The sequence below is a fragment of the Ptychodera flava genome, chromosome 3 (genome assembly GCF_041260155.1).
Source record: "Ptychodera flava strain L36383 chromosome 3, AS_Pfla_20210202, whole genome shotgun sequence".
Lineage (NCBI taxonomy): Eukaryota > Metazoa > Hemichordata > Enteropneusta > Ptychoderidae > Ptychodera > Ptychodera flava.
This window is the reverse complement of record NC_091930.1, coordinates 41,358,935-41,382,288: the sequence shown is the minus strand read 5'-3', so window position 1 is coordinate 41,382,288 and position 23,354 is coordinate 41,358,935. Positions and strand designations below refer to the sequence as shown.

The 23,354-nt window shown below is 37.3% G+C and overlaps 2 protein-coding genes across 7 annotated transcripts; one reads left to right on the top strand and one right to left on the bottom strand.

The window, feature by feature from the left end:
- Positions 1-590: 590 nt before the first annotated feature.
- Positions 591-12,578, top strand: LOC139130042 (mixed lineage kinase domain-like protein). 6 transcript variants are annotated; one of them, XM_070695762.1, is made up of 16 exons: positions 591-713; positions 3,736-3,909; positions 4,042-4,293; positions 4,532-4,756; positions 5,401-5,485; positions 6,422-6,482; positions 6,942-7,158; positions 7,398-7,607; positions 8,128-8,313; positions 8,571-8,726; positions 9,283-9,392; positions 9,695-9,906; positions 10,233-10,366; positions 10,547-10,596; positions 11,019-11,111; positions 11,676-12,578. In XM_070695762.1, exons 11-16 carry the CDS (start codon positions 9,305-9,307, stop codon positions 11,741-11,743), a joined length of 645 nt encoding a protein of 214 aa, XP_070551863.1. In that variant the 5' UTR covers positions 591-713; positions 3,736-3,909; positions 4,042-4,293; positions 4,532-4,756; positions 5,401-5,485; positions 6,422-6,482; positions 6,942-7,158; positions 7,398-7,607; positions 8,128-8,313; positions 8,571-8,726; positions 9,283-9,304; the 3' UTR covers positions 11,744-12,578. The 6 variants fall into 4 exon arrangements, 4 of the variants coding, with proteins under 4 accessions (XP_070551863.1, XP_070551862.1, XP_070551861.1 ...); XM_070695761.1 differs by having other exon boundaries at positions 8,574-9,392; XM_070695760.1 differs by having other exon boundaries at positions 8,571-9,392.
- A 5,439-nt stretch (positions 12,579-18,017) lies between these two features.
- Positions 18,018-23,065, bottom strand: LOC139130041 (RNA-binding protein 43-like). Its single transcript, XM_070695759.1, has 4 exons — positions 22,928-23,065; positions 22,041-22,240; positions 18,722-18,828; positions 18,018-18,518 (listed from the first exon to the last, which is right to left on the bottom strand). The coding sequence occupies exons 2-4, from the start codon at positions 22,222-22,224 to the stop codon at positions 18,312-18,314; spliced, it is 498 nt and encodes a 165-aa protein (XP_070551860.1). The 5' UTR covers positions 22,225-22,240; positions 22,928-23,065; the 3' UTR covers positions 18,018-18,311.
- Positions 23,066-23,354: the final 289 nt, after the last annotated feature.

The following is a 23,354-nucleotide window of genomic DNA, read 5'->3' as shown; positions in this document are numbered from 1 at the left end:
GTTAAATAATTCTGCAAAAACTAATCGCACTAACCCTGACGACATGAGCAGGTGTTCTGATTATTTGTTTATCATAGTGTGTAAGGTTGTGCGTGAGAGGAGAGAGAGAGAGAGAGAGAGAGAGAGAGAGAGAGAGAGAGAGAAATTACGTTCGATTATCCCGCCCTGAAAATATTTACCAACAACTCAGGGAGAAATGGCGAAAAAAAATTGTTAAAAGGAAAATATTGCTATTTTCGTGTTAGAGCATCCGCCAACGTTATCTTCCTTCTTATAAGGGTTGCAAATTCTTAAGCATTTCATGAAAGCCAACATTTTATAAAAAGATATTGAACACGATAAACGCTATTCCAATTTTCTGAAATTTTTTAACGGAAACAAAAAATAAACAAAAAAGCCTCAAAAAACTCTGTTAAAAATTTAGTTCGAGCTTCTGATAAAAAAACAAGAAAATATGAATATATCTTGTTTTCTGAAGACAAATTCATGTAGCGAACAGCTGATCTTTTTTATTGTTTCCCATGCTATTTATATCATGGTCTTTATCAATGTGTCACGTGACAGTTATGAACCAACCAAAAGCCGCCATAACATACAAACGATCAGTAGCGCCTGAGAGCGGCAGACCAGTTTTGAATGACGCAGTGCTTTTTCAGGGGACATGGATAGGTCTGCAAATCAGAAAAACAGTGAAGATAGTAATGGAACCAGAGGTGAGCGAAGTTACGAAGCAGCTATAGCATTTCATTTAAGTAGCTCATGCAACGTTTATATTTCACCGTACATATTTTAAAGGACAGTGAACAAATTTGGCACTTTGCACTTTTTCACTGACAGCAACCCCCAAGGACTCAAAACCTCGATCGGAAACCAAAAAAAAACAAAACTAACATAAAATTACAAATAAGAACTTGAGCAATTTTTGAAATATGCCAATAATTTTATTTTATTTTTTTTCATTCCCCTGGATATATATTATTCTTACTTCAAACACACCTACACGTATATTTACTCAAAAAACATTCCATTTCGGACAACATATTCAAAAGCTAAAATCTAAAATGCATATAACATTTTACAGCTCACATAAGGGGCCTCGTGTGTAAGCTGCGTAACGGATAGCAGTCTCTTTAATGATATACTCTTTTAATTAATTTACAACCTGTCAGAACCAGCAGCGACGGATCAATAATGTTTTTAACATTTTTAATCGCTTCAGGCATCGCAATCAACAGATGTCGCCAGGTTCACTGCACCTTGTACAGCAAAATGGGAAGAAAGAATTCGAGTCTAGGGCAGTTTTTTTACAAACGGGACTATGTGGATATCAATTTCGTATAGCTAGCGAAATGAAAGTAGTTCGAAGATGCACGCTCTTGCTCATATTAAGAAAAAAATCACCGTACTACGATTAATATCCACCTCCAAAACGAAAGGGTAAACGCTTGTCCAATCGTTCAGATTGAAAGTTTCAGATATACTCTCATCAAATCAAGACCAAAACTAAAGGTTACGGTGTAAGAGTTTAAAATTATCTTGCGAAACATATAAGCCAATATTTACCGATTTTCCTCAAAATGGCCGCCATCAATGTGTAGACAGTATTGGAAGATAACATTTCCGATTTTCGAAAAACCAATACTGTGACAATTTTGCTCACCCTAAAAGCCTTGTAAGGAGTTTCAGAAAAGAATTGCAACATTTGAGAGTTTGATTATTATAAGTTTTAAATATTCAAAATCACAAAAATTAACTCCTGCAAATAAAATATGCCCTTTTCAAATGTCTTCATTCTCAACAATAGTTCTTTTACCGGTTCCGTGATGCTGAGCGAGTTAGGGTAGTGAAAAAGCCTACGTTAGTCATATAACTTTTCAGCCGTAGGATATATGCAGAGAGTGATACTCATAGAACACTTTGGCAGGTCACGTCCTGCCCTATATTGTCGTGTCCGATTGATATAAAATATACGAGGCAATTGCGGCATTACAAATTTGTGTCAATCTTGAACAACAATCCGTTGTGTGACACAAAATTAGTACGTTTGTTTTTTTTTGGCGTATATGGTGTTTGATACAGCCACTGTGACAGCAATTTATTTATAGGATAAACAGCAATATTACATAATGTACCACAGATTACCAATCTGTTGGCTGCAAATAAAGTTGGTATTTTCACAAAGGGTGTCAAAATTTTTTTTATAGTTTTTTTTTTCTAAGACTCTATTTTTTCATTTTTGAAAAAACAGTGACACTTTTCTGAATATTTTAGCTTTTGATTCAGGTAATTATCACTGCTTTCAAATATTTTAGTAATTGCTTACTTTTAACAAAATATTTCTCGTGTTTTGCCAACTGCAAAGCATTTTGCAAACAGGTCGCGTGCAATTAAATAATTATTTATTGCTTAATATTTTACAAATAGTTATTATCCAGTAAAACCTCCTCTTAGTTATTATTATAGCCGGCTCCGGAAAAACAATAAATATTGAAGCGGATTGTATACTTGTCGAGAAAACATAATTATTGCGATTTGCAGAACTGTTTTTATTTTTGAACATTCAGAATCAGAACTTGTTTATCGAAGTGAAACGAATATCTTGGCATGGACGGAAGGAAAAACTGTGACTACGATGGAATTGGTAGCGGCGAAATCTAGGATAAAGCCGTCGACATCCGCAAGATTTGTTGCAGTAGTCTCGACCGAAAATGTCAACGCTTTGGTTGGGTTGCAAAACAAACAAAAACATCGTAACGTTATGAAAACGGGTCGCGAAGTTGTCGTTTTCGTCTAACGGCGTCGGACAATAACAACGGAAACTAGTAGCCTCGTGAGTATTCCACCAGTCAAGATTGACCCACTACTTGCTAAAGTTTACGTCAGCGTACGATATCATAGTGACGAAGAGTATAAGCTATATTCGGTATCCAGTTATCAAATCAATAGCCAACGAAGATCAACAACGGCAAATGAGTAAAACGTTGAGTGGAGCTGATAACAAATTCAACCCGTGACCGAGAACATCGACAAGCGAGAGTGTAGCCACCAGTGTCGGCCATGGCAAATATCTGTTGCCATCTGTTGGCATGGCCAGCAACGCGAGCGATAGATCGGCTCCTGAAGACAACGCGCCGATCAGTACTTGGCAATCCTTGCAATGGTGTTGCCAGTTCATCACAGTTGATCTTGTTGCTCTAAATGCCAATTTTGTTCACATGTCTTAAAAGTATTTCAGATTTCTGTTTGTTTGCATCTGGTTTGTTTTTTCTTAATCGAAAGGGATACACAGTGACAGAATGAACTCCGCATCAAAATATTCGCATATAAATGGTGAAAAGTTTCCCTTAGCCAATCAGTGAGCTCGCAGCTGATGAAAAGGGTCATTCACAGCATATCAATGCGCTATTTAAAAAATCTATATGCAGTCGGACCGATTCACGATTATCTTTCTTTCGACGGTGATCGACAAAGTTCGGGAACCTATGTAATATAACAGAATCCATGTCCTCGGAGGGCGCTCTTTGGCGTTTCCAAGTTATTTCCTAAGGTATACAGTGTACTCTGCTTGTACTTTCCGAACGAAGCACGGAAAAGTTCTGGCGACAGAATACACCGTATCCCCTTGGTAATTGTACATTCGGCACGCCGGAGAGTGCCCTCCGAGGTCGTAGAGTTTTGTCAGAAAAAGTAATGTTATTTTGTTTCATAAAATGTAACTCACATAATTTATTCTAGACTCGGATGTCCCAAGCGCCAGAAATAGCATACAACTTCGCTTTCGCAATGCAGACAGCTACAAACAGGTGATGGACACATTGGGCTCCGGCATAAATTCCGGACACATCAAAGGAATAGAATACATTTACAGGGAAGATAAAAGTGTTATTTTGCAATGTCAGACTAAATTCGGTAAGTGACATGCTCAACATATGGATGCGTTTGTTTGTCAATTTGTTTAAGGATTCATCTCAAGTGCAAGTTTGTAGATATGCAACATAATGCATCGAGTAATATTTCTTTTTTCCCTTTCATTACTGGAAGTTGATCGTCTGCTTGAAGACTTGGAGCACCGCTTCGTCGGAGATGACGTTTTCGTTAACAAGTTTGTGCCAACACTGTGTGCCCATGCCCGTAGAGATGAGAATTCATTATTGTTTATGTGGTTAACAGAAGACTTGAGCGATGAACAGATTTTAAAAATGCTTCGACATTGTGTTAAAGGAAAAGAGGAACCAGCATTGGAGAGAATAAATAAGACGTCGGTGATCGCTACTTACTCACATAAGATTGTTGGTTAGTAAGTTTTAAGATCTTCTGCTTACCTCAAGCTTTCGTTGTGTATCTGAGTGTTGATCACTCATCGGTGAAATCTTTATGTCTGACTTTGATTTTATCGTTGGTTGTTAATTAATTCGTTAAGAATGCAAGTACACTACTTCTTTCTGTACCTATTTCATCAGAATTCTACATTTGGTGTACTTCATATCATTTTACAAGCCTAACATTCGATATATTTTTTCCGATATTATAGATTTTCAAACCCTGAAGGAAATGTTGCGAACACGAGAAAGAGTGGTAGTCATGAAGGTGTTTAAAAGATCTTTCCTACTAGTTAAAAATATTAAACACAAGAGCACAACCTTGGATGACATAGACGTATTTTACAGTCGTCCTAAAATTGGCGGAGGGGATACGATAAGTAAAAATATGGACCAAGAAAAGAAGATTGCGGTAATTCAGTATGAAGAAAGTGAAGGTAAAAACAAAATTATTGGAATAGAAGGGAATGCTATGTATGTATGTATGTATGTATGTATGTATGTATGTATGTATGTATGTATGTATGTATGTATGTATGTATGTATGTATGTATGTATGTATGTATGTATGTATGTATGTATGTATGTATGTATGTATGTATGTATGTATGTATGTATGTATGTACGTACGTACGTACGTACGTACGTACGTACGTACGTACGTACGTACGTACGTACGTACTTACGTATGTATGTGTATGAAGGTAGGTTGAAAGGTAGGCAGGCAGGTAGCTAGGTAGCTAGGCAGGCAGGTAGGCGGGCATGTATGTATTTAATTTATTTTCATATGTATTTGTATGTGTGTTCATCGATCGACCTATGATATATCTGTTAATCGATCCATTGATAGATTGATTGCTGGATTAATTCATATATTAGCTACTTTGGCAGGTATATGTATATTATTTATTTTTTGGTGTAACATTTATAACCTTTAATTGTTTTGTGCTACCATAATGTTTTTAATGAAGAAATGCACACATAATTCAAAACAACAATGATACGTGAACAATTAGACATCTTCAGAATTTTCCGCCAAAGCGCTATATTGAGCCAACGGAATTTTCATTTATACATCTAGCTGTAGACAGGTTGTGAGGACAAAGGTGAAAGATGAGGAGCCGCCGGGAGACGTGGAGTTGTACAATTTCTTTGTGTGCAGTGAGGTGAGATTTCATGCTTAAGCTTACTTTTTGTCGCTGGGTTTTTATTGCTAAGTGAGTTGAATAATTAAATACAAAATAATGCTTGGAATAAATGTCTAAACACAGTATACTGTCAGCAGGGCGGCGCAAGTTAATAGCCGACCTGAAACGCTTAACATCAATAAAAGTATGTTTGGAACCATGCGCTATCAAGGTCATGCACAAATTGGGCGAACACCCGAACAGTGCACGCGATGCAATGAAGCCCTAGCACATGCCTTGAAACCCTATATATTGAACGGTCATCATGACAAACGACAAGTACAAATCCGTTGGTCAAACATTTTTGTTAGAGAGATCATTGTTAAGACTGTGATCAAACGTTGTAAGGCAACAGTAAAGCAACAAATTCCATCATTTGACGTTAATTCAAGTTTAATCCAATAACAAAACATGTCACATCCACCTTATCGCACTTAGTAGGAAAAGAAGGTTCGTACGTGTTCTTAAAATATGAATTTTCTCAAGGGGTTATAGCACGCATAATACCTAAACGCACAATGTAAGAATGTTCCAAGTGCACAGCATCAAAATGATGAATAATATAAAATATAGCTACAGTTTGAACTCTCAGATGAGGGACAGTAGCAGAGGGCAAATTAAGATCAGTCTGAGCGTGAGGGATGACCTCTAGACCTCTACCTGCAGGTGGCGCTGTATGTTGTCTGTCTGATAAAGTTACTGACGTTGTAACTCCTTATTGTTTTGATTACTTTTCAGTAAAGACTCATAGTTTTTGTTTTTAAGGGAAGACTCAGGTCTTCCCCTGTATAATCTGCAGCTAGATCTATTTGTCTCTGTATGACTCATATTTCGACTGTTTAAAATTACAACGAATCTGAACATTCTGTATGGCCGGATGACCATAAACAATTATGCATTGTTTTTTGGTAATAGGTTTTTCAAGAGGAATCTATCGCTGAATTTAAAACTGTCACCGAACAAAGGGAAGAGTCAGGTTTGTGATAGATGAATATTCAAATAGGATTGTAGCCATAACGTGTATGGTGAAGGTTTAATATATTCAGTAAAAAATAAAATAAAATGAAACTATAGAATGAGGAGTGCTGGATAAATGATAAGTCATGTTAAGTTAACGTTCATAAAATGTGTTCAGTTTCAGTTAAGGAAATAAGGGCATAATATTAGGATATATTTCTACTTTCGGTAAACAAATGGATCCTTTGTAATGTTTTTCTTCCATCAATTTTGGAATTACTGCATTTGCGTCATGGGAATTTATTACCTACAGTGTTGGCTGTCTTTGATAACTTTCAAATATACAAACTGTCCTATTAAAGAGAGTGATGTGCTACAATTATCAATATTTTGTGCATATTATAATATTCGACGCTCTTGATTATTTAAATCTTCACATTCAACCGTTCTCCTTGATGTCGTTTATATTCTGGTTCAGTTACGAATCGGGGGCTAAGTGGTGAGCAAAGTCGACACAACCATCAGTGAAGCAAAAAATATTGGAAGAAGAGAGGGGTGAACTGCAGAAAGATAAGAAACAACTTGAAGACCAAGTCATGATATTACGTCTTGAAAATGCTTCACAACAGGAGTTGATAACGAATAGGAAATGGAAATACACAAGATGAAGAATGAAGTTGCGGAAATGCAAAAACGTAATACCGCCTAGACTATTCACATAAGGAGATTGGTTGGAAGGCCTATAATTTGTTTTAGGCGAACAATTTGAAACGAAAAATATTTTCACTGACAATTTATCTAAGGACATCATACAGATATTGCTATTATTGTTATTAATTTGTTTCAAAAAAGTCTTATAATTCCATTTATTCAATAATAATTACATTTTACAACCAATTTTTTCAATAATTTTCTTACTTTTATTGTCATACAGTTTTACAAACAAAGTACAGGTCTGTAGAAAATGAAGACTGTCGACCGCAAGATACCAGAAAAGTTGAATACGATATGGAAAGATTGGAGCAACTTCTCAGGGAGTGTCTCAAGCGTATCGAAGTTCTCGAATGTGACATGAATAGCATACGAACACAGTTCAAGAAAACAACAAACTTAGAAAAACTTGTACTTGAACTGAAAAACTACGGTAATTAATGGTATATTTTAATAAATGCATGCAAAATCCAACCATTGAAAAATAGGGACAGTATTTTCAGGATATCCCTCTTGCAGGATGTTTTAAAACATCTATGAAAATAGCGTCAAATTCAAATCTTATTAAAAACCAGTCAAAACGCTTGATAATATTTGTCTATGATCGATGTACTTTTTTCAACAGTTCAAACATAGTGCACATGTATTATAATTTACTGAAAATATGTACATTCCGTTTCATTTATCCTGGTAAAATATTGGTGAGAAAAACACCCTACTGCAAGCTCATAATGTTTATGCATAAAGAAGATTGTTGAAAATTCAAAATCAGTACCTGCTAAGGAAATTTAATAGAGACTTCGTTTTAAAGATAAACTGGTGATTCTCGGTCAGAGATAGAGCTTTTGGAAAGGAGTCTAACAATATAATTGGGTGGATTTTGTATGTACTATTTTAGCTCACATAGATATTGTTTGCATTCCTTCTGAGAGTTGTCTCTTTATACCGTACAGGAGACCGCATGGAAGAAAAAAGTGCCCTGTATGAGAAAGAGTGTCTTGAACTGGAGACGAAACTAAAGGAAGAAAAGCAGAAGGTCAAAGCAATGGAAGCTCAGTGTTCTGAATATAGAAATTCCTTGAAAGAGTCCAAAATGTGCCAAATGGAAAGAATCATGACAAATTGTGGTACATGCAACCGTAAGTCGCTACGGCTAAATTACAATAATATGTAAGGTATGATAGAAATATATGACTGCCAATCAATGTGTTTTGACTGAAAAATATTGTTTACCTCTTAGAGGTCCATTTTCTTGTTCAATGTCATGAATGGTTATAATTATGATACATGGAATTCCATCATATAGCTGGACTTACATGTTGATTGATTGATTGATTGATTGATTGATTGATTGATTGATTGATTGATTGATTGATTGATTTATTTATTTAAACAGCAGAAGCACTAGTTTGCCAAGAACTGGGAAACTTCAACTTATCAAGAGATGACATCTCTGAATTGACTTCAATGGATGGGACAGATACTAGTTCTGTAAGACGAGCAAGTTCGCTGGAGAAACTGTTGCTGTAAAAGAGTATATTCCAAGACATCGGTTTGAAATAAATAAATTGTTCTAAACATATCTCCTTACCCATACATACATTAAAGCAATAATGTACCTCCTTCCTGCCCATAATGGACGAAAGCAAACTTTGTACAACATAATGTACGAGGCGGATGAGAGTACATTACGTAGTGCAAAGTTTGCTTACGTCCATTATGGGTCAGGAGGGGGTATATCATTGCTATGATTTTATTATTTTATCGATGCACATGCATCTGTAGATGTAGAAATCATCTTGGGCCACAATGCTTGATAATCCGATATATTATAAATAATAATCTGAGGTATGACATCACAAAAGTTTTTAGTAATGACAAAGATAACATATAGTAAGTGTTAATTTGATGTTTCTTTTTTATATTCGTGAAGTAAAAGATATAACTCTTACAGATGAAGACGTTGTTGTTGTTGATGTTGATGGTGGTGGTGGTAGAGGAATTATCGGTGTCATAGGTATTACTGTATCTATCATTGTTGCTCGGCATACAGGTATGTTTGGGGTTTATAAAGCAAGGCTTTTAAGTAGCCATTTGGTTTCTTTAAGGAATCAGAACTGCAGTCGTAATATGCTATACAGATGCTTTCACCGAATGACTTCTTGTGACAGCAGGCACTATGTTAAGGTTAGAGGTGTAGTGGACGATGTGGAGACAGGTAGGCCACTATGTGCAATTTATCAACGCATTAGGGACTGTATGTATTCAATATGCAGATCGAATGCCTATCGATTTAAATACTATTTTCAACCGACGAAGCCATCGAAAGGCTGGTGCGTTCAAAATGCATTTGATGTTTTCTTTGACCCTTTTGCAAAGGTCTCAACATCGGAAATAATTTTATGTAAGAAACACTCAATGCATAGAAGTACATATCAAATCTGATTACTGAGAGACTCAGAGTGAGATGTAGATTTAGGGTCACCTTTTGAGAACCACCTATATCTTTGAAACTGGCAGATACACACTGGCTCGTGATGGAATACGAGGAAAGGGGTTCGTTGAGGAATGTAATAAGCACGCATTCTGGAAGCTGTGAGTGGACAACGAGAGTGGATCTCGCTTTGGGCGTATGTGAATGCTTACAACTATTACATGACTGTGACCAGCAAACTGTGTTAGGAAAGATCTCAAGTCACAAATTTCTTGTCGGAGGGGATGGGCAGGTCAAGGTGTGTGATGAGTTTCTGTTATTACAGCTGTCAACTAAGGTATCTTCATTACAGCATGTGCAGTCAGCAATACCAATTTTTTTACCACTGTACAAAAGATTGACGGCGCCTGTAAGCACTGAGTGATCGCTAGTAACTGTGATGGCATATTGCTTTAATATAATGCCATCACAGTCTATTATAACTTTATTGTGAAACAAATAAAATACTTTTTATCGCTATATATAAAAGGTCAAGTAAAATTGAGTATTTGTTTGCCTGTTGTTGCACGCGTGTACGCAACTGTTGACTACCCATAGCACATATTTGCTTTTTCACACACACAGGTGTACGATTTTGATTTCACCGACCTTCCTGAATTGGCCAGTGAATATCTGAAGAACAAAAACTGTTCATATATGCCCCCGGGTTATTTATCTGCACCACCGGCTACATACGGAGTAGAAACAGAATGTTTTGGGTAAGTCCTTGATTATGTGTATGATATATTGTTTCTGTAACATACTAACTAAAATATTGAGTTTTTCTCAAAAGTTAATATATTGACAAATATGACTTTTAGTAAAATCACACTGTTTAAATCTTCTTAACGTTTTTTACAGTCGTTTCGCAATGGAATGTGTTTTTACTTTCCTTGCAGGGCAGGAGAGATTTGCTATGAAATCGCTACAGGAAAATCCCCAACTGAAGGTACAAATGGTGCTTTTGTCATTTTCTGTAATCAGGAAGTCAGTGAACGTAAATATTAAGCAAGGAAATTATGATGTGTACGAATAAGCTTTAGATTGTATTCTTAGTTTGTATTATGTTTAGTCATCATTCATCATTTCGATAAAATGTTAATTGAATGTTCAGTGTACCAATTTACGCCTAGTTGTTGCCCATGTTGTCGATTCTGACAGAATTCCATATTATATTTCTAGAATCTTGATACAGTCTGATTTCGATTGCGATATAAAATATGGCTACTGTTATTGACTGTTTAAAACTGGTAGAGGAAGTAAACATGAAACACGTGAGAGAGTTTTGGATGATCGCAAGTTGTTGGTTATTTTCCTTGAAAATCGTACCAAAAGAGCTGCTTAATTGTGTCAACTTATCTTTTATTCAAGGTGAATCCTTGCCAGATGACTGCCCGGAGGAGTATCAAAGGGTCGCAAACGGACTTAAACACCAGGAGCCTTCAAAAAGAATGAATATCAAGGGTAGGTTTGGATAGTATTTAAAGGGAAGTTCATCAAGGCTAATTTTTACAGATATGCCAGCTTTGGGGTCGCTTATTCCTGAAAAACCACCTTCTCAATTTATTAGGCACCACGAACATAATGTATTTTGAATCATGGGGAAAAGCGCCAAGCTCGGCGCTTTCATCACCTAATATGGCAGAAATCATCAACCTATGGGTGCAGCATTGCCCACTCACTCACATTCGCTGTGGTTTGCAAATTCGCATAACAATTGTATGTACTACGTTCCCTACATAAACAATGTGTGAACGTAGGAGCGAGACTCTCCGTCTATCTGTTAAATTTTGTCTGTGTATACATATGTATGTCTATATGTTTGACTGTATGTATGTATGCAACTATGTCTTTATGTCTATTATGTATGAATGTATGTAAGTATGTATGTAGGCCTATGTATCTATGTATCTATCTATCTATCTATCTATCTATCTATCTATCTATCTATCTATGTACGTATTCTTATTTTAGTATAGGTGTGAATATATGACAGTGACAACTTTTGACGATTGATCTTTTTTGTAGATGCCGTGATGGTATTGCGTAATCTGCGTAGGCGTCTCTATGCAGAGGGTAACAGTTGTTCCAGCTGAGAGCACTTTTCTGCCAGTTACCTGCTACGTTCTTCCGTACTTTATTCGTCGAGGAAAAATGTCTATCTGCGGGAAGGTTGCTGCTCTGTTTTCATGAGGGCTCCAACATGCCGAGAGTCAGTAGCGCAGATAATACTTCGATGAGAAACTTGTCTTAATCGAATGCGATTGTTTGATCATCTAAAAGTCTCGGACAATCATCGTCAAGAAACAATGACTTATGGTCAGTAGGCATTGCTTCATATTGTCTGATTTGAAAGATCTATTTCGTAAGTTTGAAATGTTGTTACTTCAGATGAACTTAAATGACAAATGCAACCTTTTCGGAATGCTGAAATGTTTGTTGTGAATCTTCTCTTCATAACATAACTACACAAACATGACACTCTAGTTGTGTTTGCAGGAAACGGCAAGAAAATGCCATTAAAGACTCAAATACAAAGTAACTCAGCCTTGACAGGCTTTTATATTCTATTTATGATGAGTTTCTGTCTTGATATCTCAGCAGCCAAAAGGGACATGTGAGAATCAGTCACAATAAAAGAAATTTCAAAATTTATCGGCATTTACAAAAAAATTATTATGTCCGTATGTTTTTTCGTCTTATAGGCCAAATACTTGGCATTTACATAATGAGGTATTGATAGTGATATTAATAATGATAGATAATGATAATGATAATTAAGGTAAATTTTGAACTTGTAACCCATGATAGACAAGTGAGATCTCACAAGGACAACTATCTTGTTTTCTTATTTTCTTTGAAAATACAATAAATTGACAGCGAATGTTCAAAAGAATATAAGTGCAATAAAAGAACCGCAAGTTGATTAAACTGCGGTATCCGTCTCATTCGTATATCTGGTGAACCTCTCTATGTAATACTATACATACCACAATTATCGTGAGTCATGTGACAGAAAGAGAGCGGGAGAGAGTAAGAGATACAGGGACAGAAAGACAGACAGAGATAGATATAGGGATAGAGGGACAGGACAGGCAGACACACAAACAAAGGGGTAGACAGACAGACAGAGAGGTTGGCAGGCGGACAGCTTTCCCAATCAGTGCGCAGACAATCCCTTATATAACTTCATCTTTATTTACTTTTATGTGTTTGTAACCCTTTGCATACAGTCTAATGTATGGATAGGCCTATAGTAAAAATCCTTTTAGTATATATACATGTGTCAATTCGTTCCCCGGATCGATTCCTCCGAATCAATCCCAACTTCACAACGTCAGTCAGAATCCAATATGTCTTGCTGTTCTCCTGACTACCCGAGCAGAATCAAACGCTTGGAACACTGTGAAGACTGTTAGCCTGAAGTGGATTGTTTTAGACAGACGTTAAAATACCGCAAAGGGCAGCTCAAGGTACAGTTACACTGGCACCAAAGTAAAGTGGATTAGCTACATAGTTATCTATACATCTATTTTTCGTTTGTCTTGAATTAGTTCTTTCGATTTCAAAGCGATCAATGTGTCTAGTTGATCAAGTAACGATTTGACACGTGTGGTGTTCAGCTATAATGAAATCAGCATAGCGCACGATTTAAGAGATCTGTATTATGACAGCGATGGTTGACCTCTTATCGTATGGTGCAGCCTGGCATAGGTATGCATATACTGACCTATTCAAATGATGCCTTTTAGTAACCGGAGATCGCTATGAATTAGATTATCCGGTAAGTATTTGTGGGATAAAAGGTCGACATACTCCCACTTTACAAAGTTTTTTAAAAAATCAATAAATCATGATGCATTAAATATGATACAAGAATTTTCGAATTATGACAACATATGAAATGGAAATTGATGACTGAGTTTTTAAAGGGCAGTCTAACAGTTCAAATCAAATGAAATGGTCATCATCATAAGTGCTTGCATGAGACAAACATTATCTGCCAAGGTAAAGTAAAGAGGTTTATATGACATCAGCCACCCTCAAGAAACTGGCTGATTTTGAATGCATGAAAGTTTGCGTTCATTTCCTTTTCTCATAGACGCAAACATAGATTATATTTCGCATGTCGATGTATTTGTGTTGGTAGTAAATACTTGTGAAATCATTGTCAAAAACCAATAGGGTGACAGAATAATTGACGAGGTCAACACCTGAAAGTCTTGGTTTTCTTTCGATATATGTCAAGCGTTTCATTGCAAACGTTATTTCCTGCCCTTGTAAGCTGTCATGTGTTCATCGTTGGCATGTGTTACTTTTTCATGCTGCTTTAAAATTTAAGGATGTATGCGCGGCTTCGAAAGTGAAAGACAAACTTTTGTTCAAACTTTCCTCAAAGCATATTTCAACCATTCTCTTTAGCAATCAAGAATATAAAAAACGGTAGTCACCGTGCAAACTTCGGTACTAGAGAAAAATTACGCAATATTTACTGAGATTGGAAATTCAAAATGGCCACCAACCCCGTGCAAACTAAGTGAGGAAAAATGAAAAATAAATTTTGAATTTTCAAAAAACTAAGGCGGTGAAAGGTTTCTTACATCAATAGCCTTAAAATGAACCCCAACAAGTGGTAGATCAAATCAGAATTTTAAAAGTATGAGAGTCCAACTCTCTCTATCCGACGCGCATTCGTGACCTTAATATGTGGAATGTTTGTTGTGGAAAAACACGGCACTTTCATATAAGGAGAAAAACGATTGGAACTAATTTTTGATAATTGGATAGTGAACTTATGTCGGTTTAATCTGCAAATATAATTCATCTGCTTGTCTATTTAAGCTATGCCCTTGTTTTTCCGAGCAATTTGTTATATTACAACATTTACCCATAGGAAACCCGACACTGTCGAGAAATTTTAAAAATATACAGATCCAATTGTCCCAAATTAGTTCCAATCGTGTTAATTTTAGATAATATAGGAAAGCTATTAAAGTTCATTTGATAAGAACGCTTATAAAAAAAATCTAACTGAAAGTACATAAATGTAAAGACGAAATCAGACAAAAGTCAGTGTTTAAAAGAAAGCCTATAACGAGATTTTCATTTTCGAAGAATCCGACCGAAATTCGAACAGGAAGCGAATCTTCAGTCAACGACAGAGTTCATGTACTACATTAAACACCAACAAAATCAACACATACACTACGTGATGTGAGATTCCAACTTATTGCATTGTTGATGAGAGTGTGGTTACATTGTCCGGTGAGTTCGTTTTGCTACATATCTTGATTCTCTATACTGTGGATGTTATGGTACAGCTTGGACAAGATATGTTTATTCCGAGTCACTGAAATGACTGAAAATGGACTTGTAAGCGAAGTAGTGCTATGTGTATTGACTTGAAGGTCACAAAGCTGCTCGGCAAATTCCTATCAGACAATGAAACTTTCAAAAAATTCATACGGGGATTTGAGATTCATGACGACGAACAGTGTTTAGAGTGTTTAGAGTACTAAAACGTAATGAAGGGGGACGAATTTCAGTTTCAGAACACATGTACATTCTATTACATTACCATGCCCTGTCCTTCGCTTTTAATTGGTCGAGCTGAAGTATGTGACTGCCCACAAATACACAGTAATGGCTCGTTTTCATGCCCGTGAATATGAATAATACCGTAAACACAGTAACTTTACGGCTGCATCGAAAATTATGATTTGTACATAATCAACCACAAAATAAAATGGGGCATTTGTCGACCAAGTTTGGACACTTTTTTTAAAAAAAACATCTCCGGGTTTGCAAAATTTTTGCAGCGCGCACGACTCACTGACAGGTTCTGCGGCCCCGTTGTCGTTCGCACGGAAAATTTTCGTAAATCTTGACAGTTTTTCGGGGTTCGTTGATAATAAAGTGGAAATAACAGACTTTAAGGGCGCGGGCTCGAGGATAGCCAAATTAACGGGCTCGGCAAGCCTCGCCCATTGATTTTTGGCTTCCCTCTCGCCTTTGCCCATCAATAAACGTTAATGGTCAGCGCGTCGTCCGTTATTTCCATATTCACTGATCTAAACTGAGTTTTTTTATGCGCAACCAAGACATGTGCACCGGTTTGAATATAAATGGACACTTACCGCCATGTGCTGTGAAAGGCCATTGAAAGATTGTTGTCTATGTGCCATGAAAGATTTATCTTGGGGAGGTCAAATCTCAGAGGTCATCAGTCTCTGAGGGCTGAAGCCAAAATCTTGTGTTACCAACACCAGTTGTTTGTTTCCCAAGTTGCATACTCCATAAATGCATGGATTCGTGCCTATGCCGAGATATTTTCACCTCTTGGTATTTTTCTTATTGTGATACCTTTCTGAATGTTTTTGTCGATGGTGACATGCACATGTTCACTACATTTGGCGATAAAAATAAGGAATATGTAACCATTGTAAGTATTTTGATATATGAATGCATATGAAAATCCGGCGGATTCAAATGTGTATGAATGAAATGAGAAAATTTTCGGTGTTTTAGAGGTGTCAATCACGTATGGCATATTCTGTATCCAGTAGAACAACAAACTAGTTGTAAAATCACTGAACCGACACAAATTACGTATGTCGCCCTCTACGCTACACTTCAGAACACGAATCTGAAGCTGCTTAGTCAATACGATTTAGTGTATAAACTTAAGTATCAACGACATCAACACATAACACCATGTGGTCATACTTCAACGTATTCTCGATGAGAAGCTGGCTTCGTGCCCGCAGCTGATAACTTCATACAGCTCGTTTTGTGTGTTCCATGTCAAATTCAAAGGAGGGGCAAGTTACTTCCGTCGACAATGAACAAAGTAACTCAAATGGTGGCGCACTTAATGGTCTAAAATTTCCTTCTGGTATGATCAAGTGTAATGAAAACCCGACACCTTTGTCATTATTGCAGATGTTCATTTTAAACCCCCAAATCATGCCGATTTGTTAATGCTAGTACCATTGCACTATTCATCAGCGGCTCAGCAACATTCATTGTGTATAGCTGATGCGAACGTTATTCTTTCAAGGGTTAGTAGCGGTAACTTTCATGTTTGTTCCCCTTTTTGTTTCGTATGTCAATTGCAAGCTTTTCGTTCAACTCCCCAAAGCATATTGACACACCTGCTACTTAGCTTGTAGATACACTGTCCGTGCGTTTAAGTTGCAATATTATTGGCTATATAGGAATTCTATTCCGGTCCTGAACTCACTTGTCAATCACTAACAATGCAGTCTGCACATATACAGGCTGAGTTGACAAGCTGAATACTGGGTATCTCAATGATCTCCTGGAGAGGAACACAATAGTGTAGTTGACATTGAAAACAAAAAATAACTAAAGAGTTGTCAAATGCTACAGCTACTGACCCTTAAAGCTTGGAGTCGCTTAAACTATATGCAATGGTAACAACAACAAATGAAACCGACGCAAATTCCCTGTTCTTGGTAGAACTATTAAATTTGTTACATGACTTGCAACACATTAAGCTAACTTTTGTCTGCCCGCTCACCTTCCCACCGTGACTATTATCAAATATATCGTCATCGCTTATACTGGTCAGGTATGGGGCAGTCTTTTAAAGCGAAGTTGCTCTTATTTCGCTTTTTTCTGATAATACAAAAACATTCAATACTTGTATAAAGCCAATCAGTGTAAAAAATGACGACCATAGATCACACAAAACCACCCCTTTACCAAATGAAAACAGATTATTTTGCTTGTGACCTCCATACAAAATGGATTTTTTCCGAATCGAAACCCTTTCCTATGACAAATAAACATGCAACAATTTAAGGGAAAGCTGCTATTTTTATCTATGTGATAGGCACTGACAGTTAAGAGTTCATTACAAAAGCTTGCATGAGGTCCAAACTTTATGTAACTGAAAAGTGTATATTCAGCCATCTACCGTTTAAGGTGTACACTTGATCTTTTGAACTTGATTTTATAGTACAGACTTAATCTTCTCTAACCGCCAGTATTAAGCCGAGTTGAGGCTATGTACAGTTGGCCAGTATCTTGGCGACCTACTTTATACAGTAAACAAATTCATGGAAAAAAGCTAAAAAAGAGCATCTTTATCCCTAAATTGAATTATATAGGTACTATAAAGTCCACTGTTATCTAAAGTCGTTGCTCTATTTTGCAATGTTATATCATTTAAGTATGTATTTCATTTATCTATTACTGACACTTTTTAATATTCGGTATACATTTCTAAAACTTACCTTGTAAAGTGAATTTAAACTTATTGCACTGATCATTATGCATCAAATGCCAAGGGCAATGTCATGAAAACTCTTTACAGTCAAGAAAATAAAATGTATGGCGAGAACGTTCACTAGGTACACTTAAATCTTATTAACTAGAAGTCATTTATTCTGCCAATGTTAAAATTTACCAGTATGCTGCAATGACATACATTATCTTGGTCAGACCCTATGAGAGAAACATTAATAAAGCTAATTATAACAAACATCTTGAAATGAAACGAAAAAGATATGAGACGGTGAATTATTTACAGATGTTGAAATAACAAATTGTAAAAGATCAAGTGCTTCAGTTGGTAACAATGTACACACACTGTAGGAGATCAGGTCAACAAGACACGGGTCACGGAGGGTACTATTCTTATCTGGTACAGTTCAATAAGAACGCCTGGGCATCCACAAACTGTTGGTAGTCTCCGTTGATGGTGTAATAATCATTTCCTTTCTTCGTCACCATACTCCACGTCGCCCCGGACTCGTCTGCCATGCGGTCAAACACTGATTTCTTGTCATCTTTGATTAGACCCAGTATGTCATCAGACACAATAGCTCTGACCTGACTGAACGGCTGCGAATGAGATACACAGAGATATAAACTAGTGAGGACAGACAGTCACTGTAGATCATTTGCAAATCGATCGCATATAGATTATAACAGGACATTAGAGGATGTTTGACTCAGTAGTTGCATTTAGATTAATATCATAACATTCTAAGGTCACACTATTTTGAGTTCACAATTGATCATCAGTTGGCTTTTACGATACTTACCACTATGTCATCAGAAGCTTTAGACGATGCAATAGATTTGTGGCATTCAACATGGAGTTCACACTTCTCATCAAAAAGTTGCCTGTGTTCCAATACGCGTTGTGTCACTGAATAGAGTAGGAAAATGATGAATACAAGAAGCAATATGAAAAGTAAGGAAGATTTTTAAGTGGAGTTAAGGATAAGCAGTGTGGCACTAATTGCTCTCAGTTCATAGTACTTACAGATTTGAAAGTTTGATGTGAAAGATACGTAATTTACAGCTCTTATCATACTTAGGGCATTTCCCGTGAAAAGACACTACGGTTATTGTTCAATGACATCATTGTTAAATGAATTATATTTCATAGTGACTTATAAGCCCGATGGGCTGGGTAATTCATCCTGCATTTTTCTCTTTGAGTTATATACTTTGGTAATTACATGTCACTATGATAAACATACTACTACTACAACTACTACTACAGTACATCAGTGAAGCTGCAGCATTCAAAGATCGACAGTTGGGAAATTTAACACGATTTGCAACTGCTTAAAGGCGAACGAGAAAAAACTGTTAACAGTTACATCAAACATTTGACGGTTAAAAGACAAATTAAATAAACATATTGTGACACTCTCAGCATACACGCCTTTTGGTAACATTAAAGAACCCGTACATCCAACAAAATAACGGGGCTATGCTCACTATAGATGTACAAACACAGAGACCCCATATTGGTGGCATTTGCCGTTTCTGTCGTACTACTTTTAAAATGTCACTCGCCCTGTTCGCGTTTCAAACTTATTGCAGAGGTAGTGTGCGAAATTAACGTCGGTCCGACGGTCCGAGACCGACAGATTTCTCGTCGGGCCGAAAGTTTTTAGCAACATGTCGGTCCTTACGACCGACTGAAATTTGGAATAAATGATGAAAATTTCTCCGTCAAGACCTGTAACAGATGCTGATGATGACTGACTCTGAATCATGTGATTCAGACTTGAATGCCATGCATGCACCTATCAATGTTTTCCACAGTGGAAGTACGGGGCAAGAGGGAAAATTGATCGCACTTCGAGTTCTGGTAGTGGGGAATTCGATCTCTATGGTACGCCAGACGAGGAGGGGGTGGGGTTGACAATGTCGCAACATGGTAATTTTTGTCTTGCGACTTTTTGCATGTACGAAGAGTCCAATCCCTCCGATCGACGCGCATATAGCACGGTGCAGCTGATTACATTCAGATCAGTATGAATTACGTCCATGCATGCAGATTCTAGCAATGGAATGGATTGATTTTGGTGAAATGATGCGATACAATATTATAATAATACTCTTTTAGTGAGTGTAACCCTGGTAATGTTTAAGCATATCTGTGTCATAAGACAACAACACCCAGTATCACTTCACTAGTTCTACACTTTAAGTGTTTGGAATTTACATATACACAAATGTACATAATACAGCCCTTCGTTTTATCAAACTGACTCCATTTTCTTTGCTTTGATTTTCATTGAAGCGTTCAAAACATCTACAGTTCATAGAAGAGTTTAAGACAAAAACCTACTAAGAGAACAGTGCTGTTGACTAATCATATTTGGTTTTGAACATGGAGGTATTTTTTTACCTCTATGGTTTTGAACTACGCCCGATACAAGGACTAGATGTTACACGACAGCCCAATTGTGCTATTTGCAGTCGGCAATCAAATTCACTTTTCGCTGTCACAGTGTTTGTTTGTGGACCGCTAGAACATCTTGCTTGCTCGTTGGTCTTTCCAAAGTTCACAAGGCCGACTGTTACCACGATATATCGACGTAATAATAAGTATACATTTTATAAGGACTAGATGTTACACGACAGCCCAATTGTGCTACTTGCAGTCGGCAATCAAATTCACGTTTCGCTGTGTTTGTTTGTGGACCATTAGAACATCTTGCTTGCTCGTTGGTCTTTAACCAAAGTTCACAAGGCCGACTGTTACCACGATGTATCGACGTAACAATAAGTATACATTTTATAAAACAGAGCGGCCTTATCATATCAGTTTGTCGAGTTGCACGATCCGTTGTGTATACTCTCTGAGGCTTCAAATTGTTTCGATGTATATCGATACCGTTTTACGACAGGCATGCAAAACTCACCGTCATCCTGGGCTGTAGGCCTAAATGTCGAAAAAATACGTCTTTTAAGATTTTACGGTATCATTATCTGATCGTGTCGATAGTTTTCAGCAGTATCGAGTGTCTGTCAAACTTTTCAGAGTCATTTTGATAACTTTAAGCTTTCAAAGGGCGATGAGACCCAGCAATCGCTCAGGCAAAACTTTTCAATCAAAAATATGCATTCATTTCCGCGAGTGGCGACGTGTGCCATTCATGTTGTCTGCAATTTCTATAATCGAGAAAAAGTTACGATACTTGTCCTTTTAAATTAAAAGTATAACTTCATCTGGTTCTTCATGAATACAACGGAGGCCACATTTAAGCATATTTATTTTTGAAAAATGTTGAAAGTAATCCATACGTCATATCAAAATACATACCAAGTATTTTCTCCCCTGTAGACGTTGTAATCAATGTTTGCATAAAAAATATTCATACACCTATGACTGTTTTCAAGGTACTAAGTTATTCACTCACTCTTCTACCACTCGCGTTGGCTAATTTCAGAAGTGATTTTCAGCTTGCCAACCATTTTCAAATCACAATATCACATGCCCTGGTGTAGTGTACAGTTTTACTCAGAGAGAGAACACCATTCCCCGTAGAAAGTCATGAAAGACAAATTTTCTCGCTTTCATCAGCCACAGGTAGCCAGTGCATGAGTCAGTATTTCCCGGCCCCTGGGTGTTTGACATCATTTTATAGTCTGAGAGTGGGGGATTTGACATGGATAGAAAAAATGTCAAATTTTCCTGTTAGTCCCATAGTCCCCTCCCCCGAGGTGGAAAACATTGATAAATGTGTGCGCGAGGAAGATGAGACCTGTGATCTTTTTCAGATTCCAGATCATGTAGATAAATGATTCATGATCATTCACCTACACTATTCTGCAATCTATGTGAACAATAGTCCTTTTGAGTGAATACTTACTGACTCTATTGATAAAAGGACATGAAAAATTAAATATTACAACATTCAAAAGCATAGTATTGGTGGAGAAGTTGACTTTAATGGTCGTTAACAACTGCATTTATTGAGGACCGGCAGTTTTCTGTAAGGACCTGAAGCTTTGGCTTGGTGCAGGTCCTTATGACCTGAAGCTATTTTCTCTTAATTTCGCACACTTTGCAGAGGTCGAGTTAGTAAATAAATGAAAATGTTGGTGAAAACTTACCACGCTCATCTTGAAAGGTAATAAGCGCTTTGTGGTCACAGCCATCATACGGGTACGTCAAGTCTACAACGTCACCTCCGCCGTTTCTCTTGCGTTGGAAGTGAACCGTAAGTTTATCCCTCTGGAGTTCAAGATCGGCAGCCGCCGGTATGTTGCTGACAACGATTGTCTTTCCGACAGACATTTCAACTGCACTTGACCTGAATAGCAATAGAATACAAACAACAAATCGCCTTGATTGTCAATGATTAAAATAACACTGATAGTGTAGCACAGCGTCAAGAATAAAACGCGATAGAATTGTGACTACATAAAATTCCATCATCACCCAGAAAATGTGTATACAAGAGCCGTCATTTATTTTCTCTGACGGATAGCGCCGCCAAAGCTGTTACATGATTTTCGCTTCAGGTAATTAAGCACTCAAAACATACGCAAACATTGCTTCTAAAGACAAATATCACAAAGCTAGTCGGCCAAAGAGAATAAACCATGTAAATCAGTTACCATCTTCGAATTCTATGTCTTTTTTATTGTAGGTGCGATGACCTTTAACCCGCGCGAGAAGGAATTCCCTCAGTCAACCTTTGTAACCTGTTTTGAAGCGTTGCGTTTGCTTTTAATAAAACATCCGTTGCAGCGCCACTGAATATATATCTTAGACTCTAGTCTCACGAACTTAACGATATATCTTCATGCCGGGAGCCTGCGCCTAAAGGCAGACGAATACACATGGAGTCTTCCTGAAAATCGATACAACAAATGCAGGAACGAACGACAGAGTGACAAACTGTCAGCATATTGGTATCACCGACGTGTGTTAATACAAGGTCACAGGTTTCAGTCAGTAGTTCCGAAATGCTAACCTTCAGGCAAGACATACTTACAAATACTTGATCGACGACGGACGGCGATTTCGTGAACACTGTTGGCATGAAGAGTCTAAGATGATGCGACGCTTGTAAAGAGCAAATTACGCTTCCGCCTTAGAACGAATATGGCGATGACGTGTGCTGTTTTGTGCGCCAAATATAAAAGCTGACGTCACCAACCGACGACAAGAATAATACCACTTCGGGATTCCCCCCACAAGTGAGGTCATTGTATGCGAAAGGTCAGGGTTCGTGGTGATGCGAAGATACTTGAGTGTACAAAAGTATCAGAGCGAACAGCTTTGGTGGCGCTATCAGTGAGAGGAAAAGCAACTGAGTACGGTACAGTTCTCATGTTGTTGGATATTTAAAGATAACCTCGGCCTTTTTCCAAAGATAATCTTCGAGGAACGTTCATTGTGAGTTGCGAGGCTCACTTCGG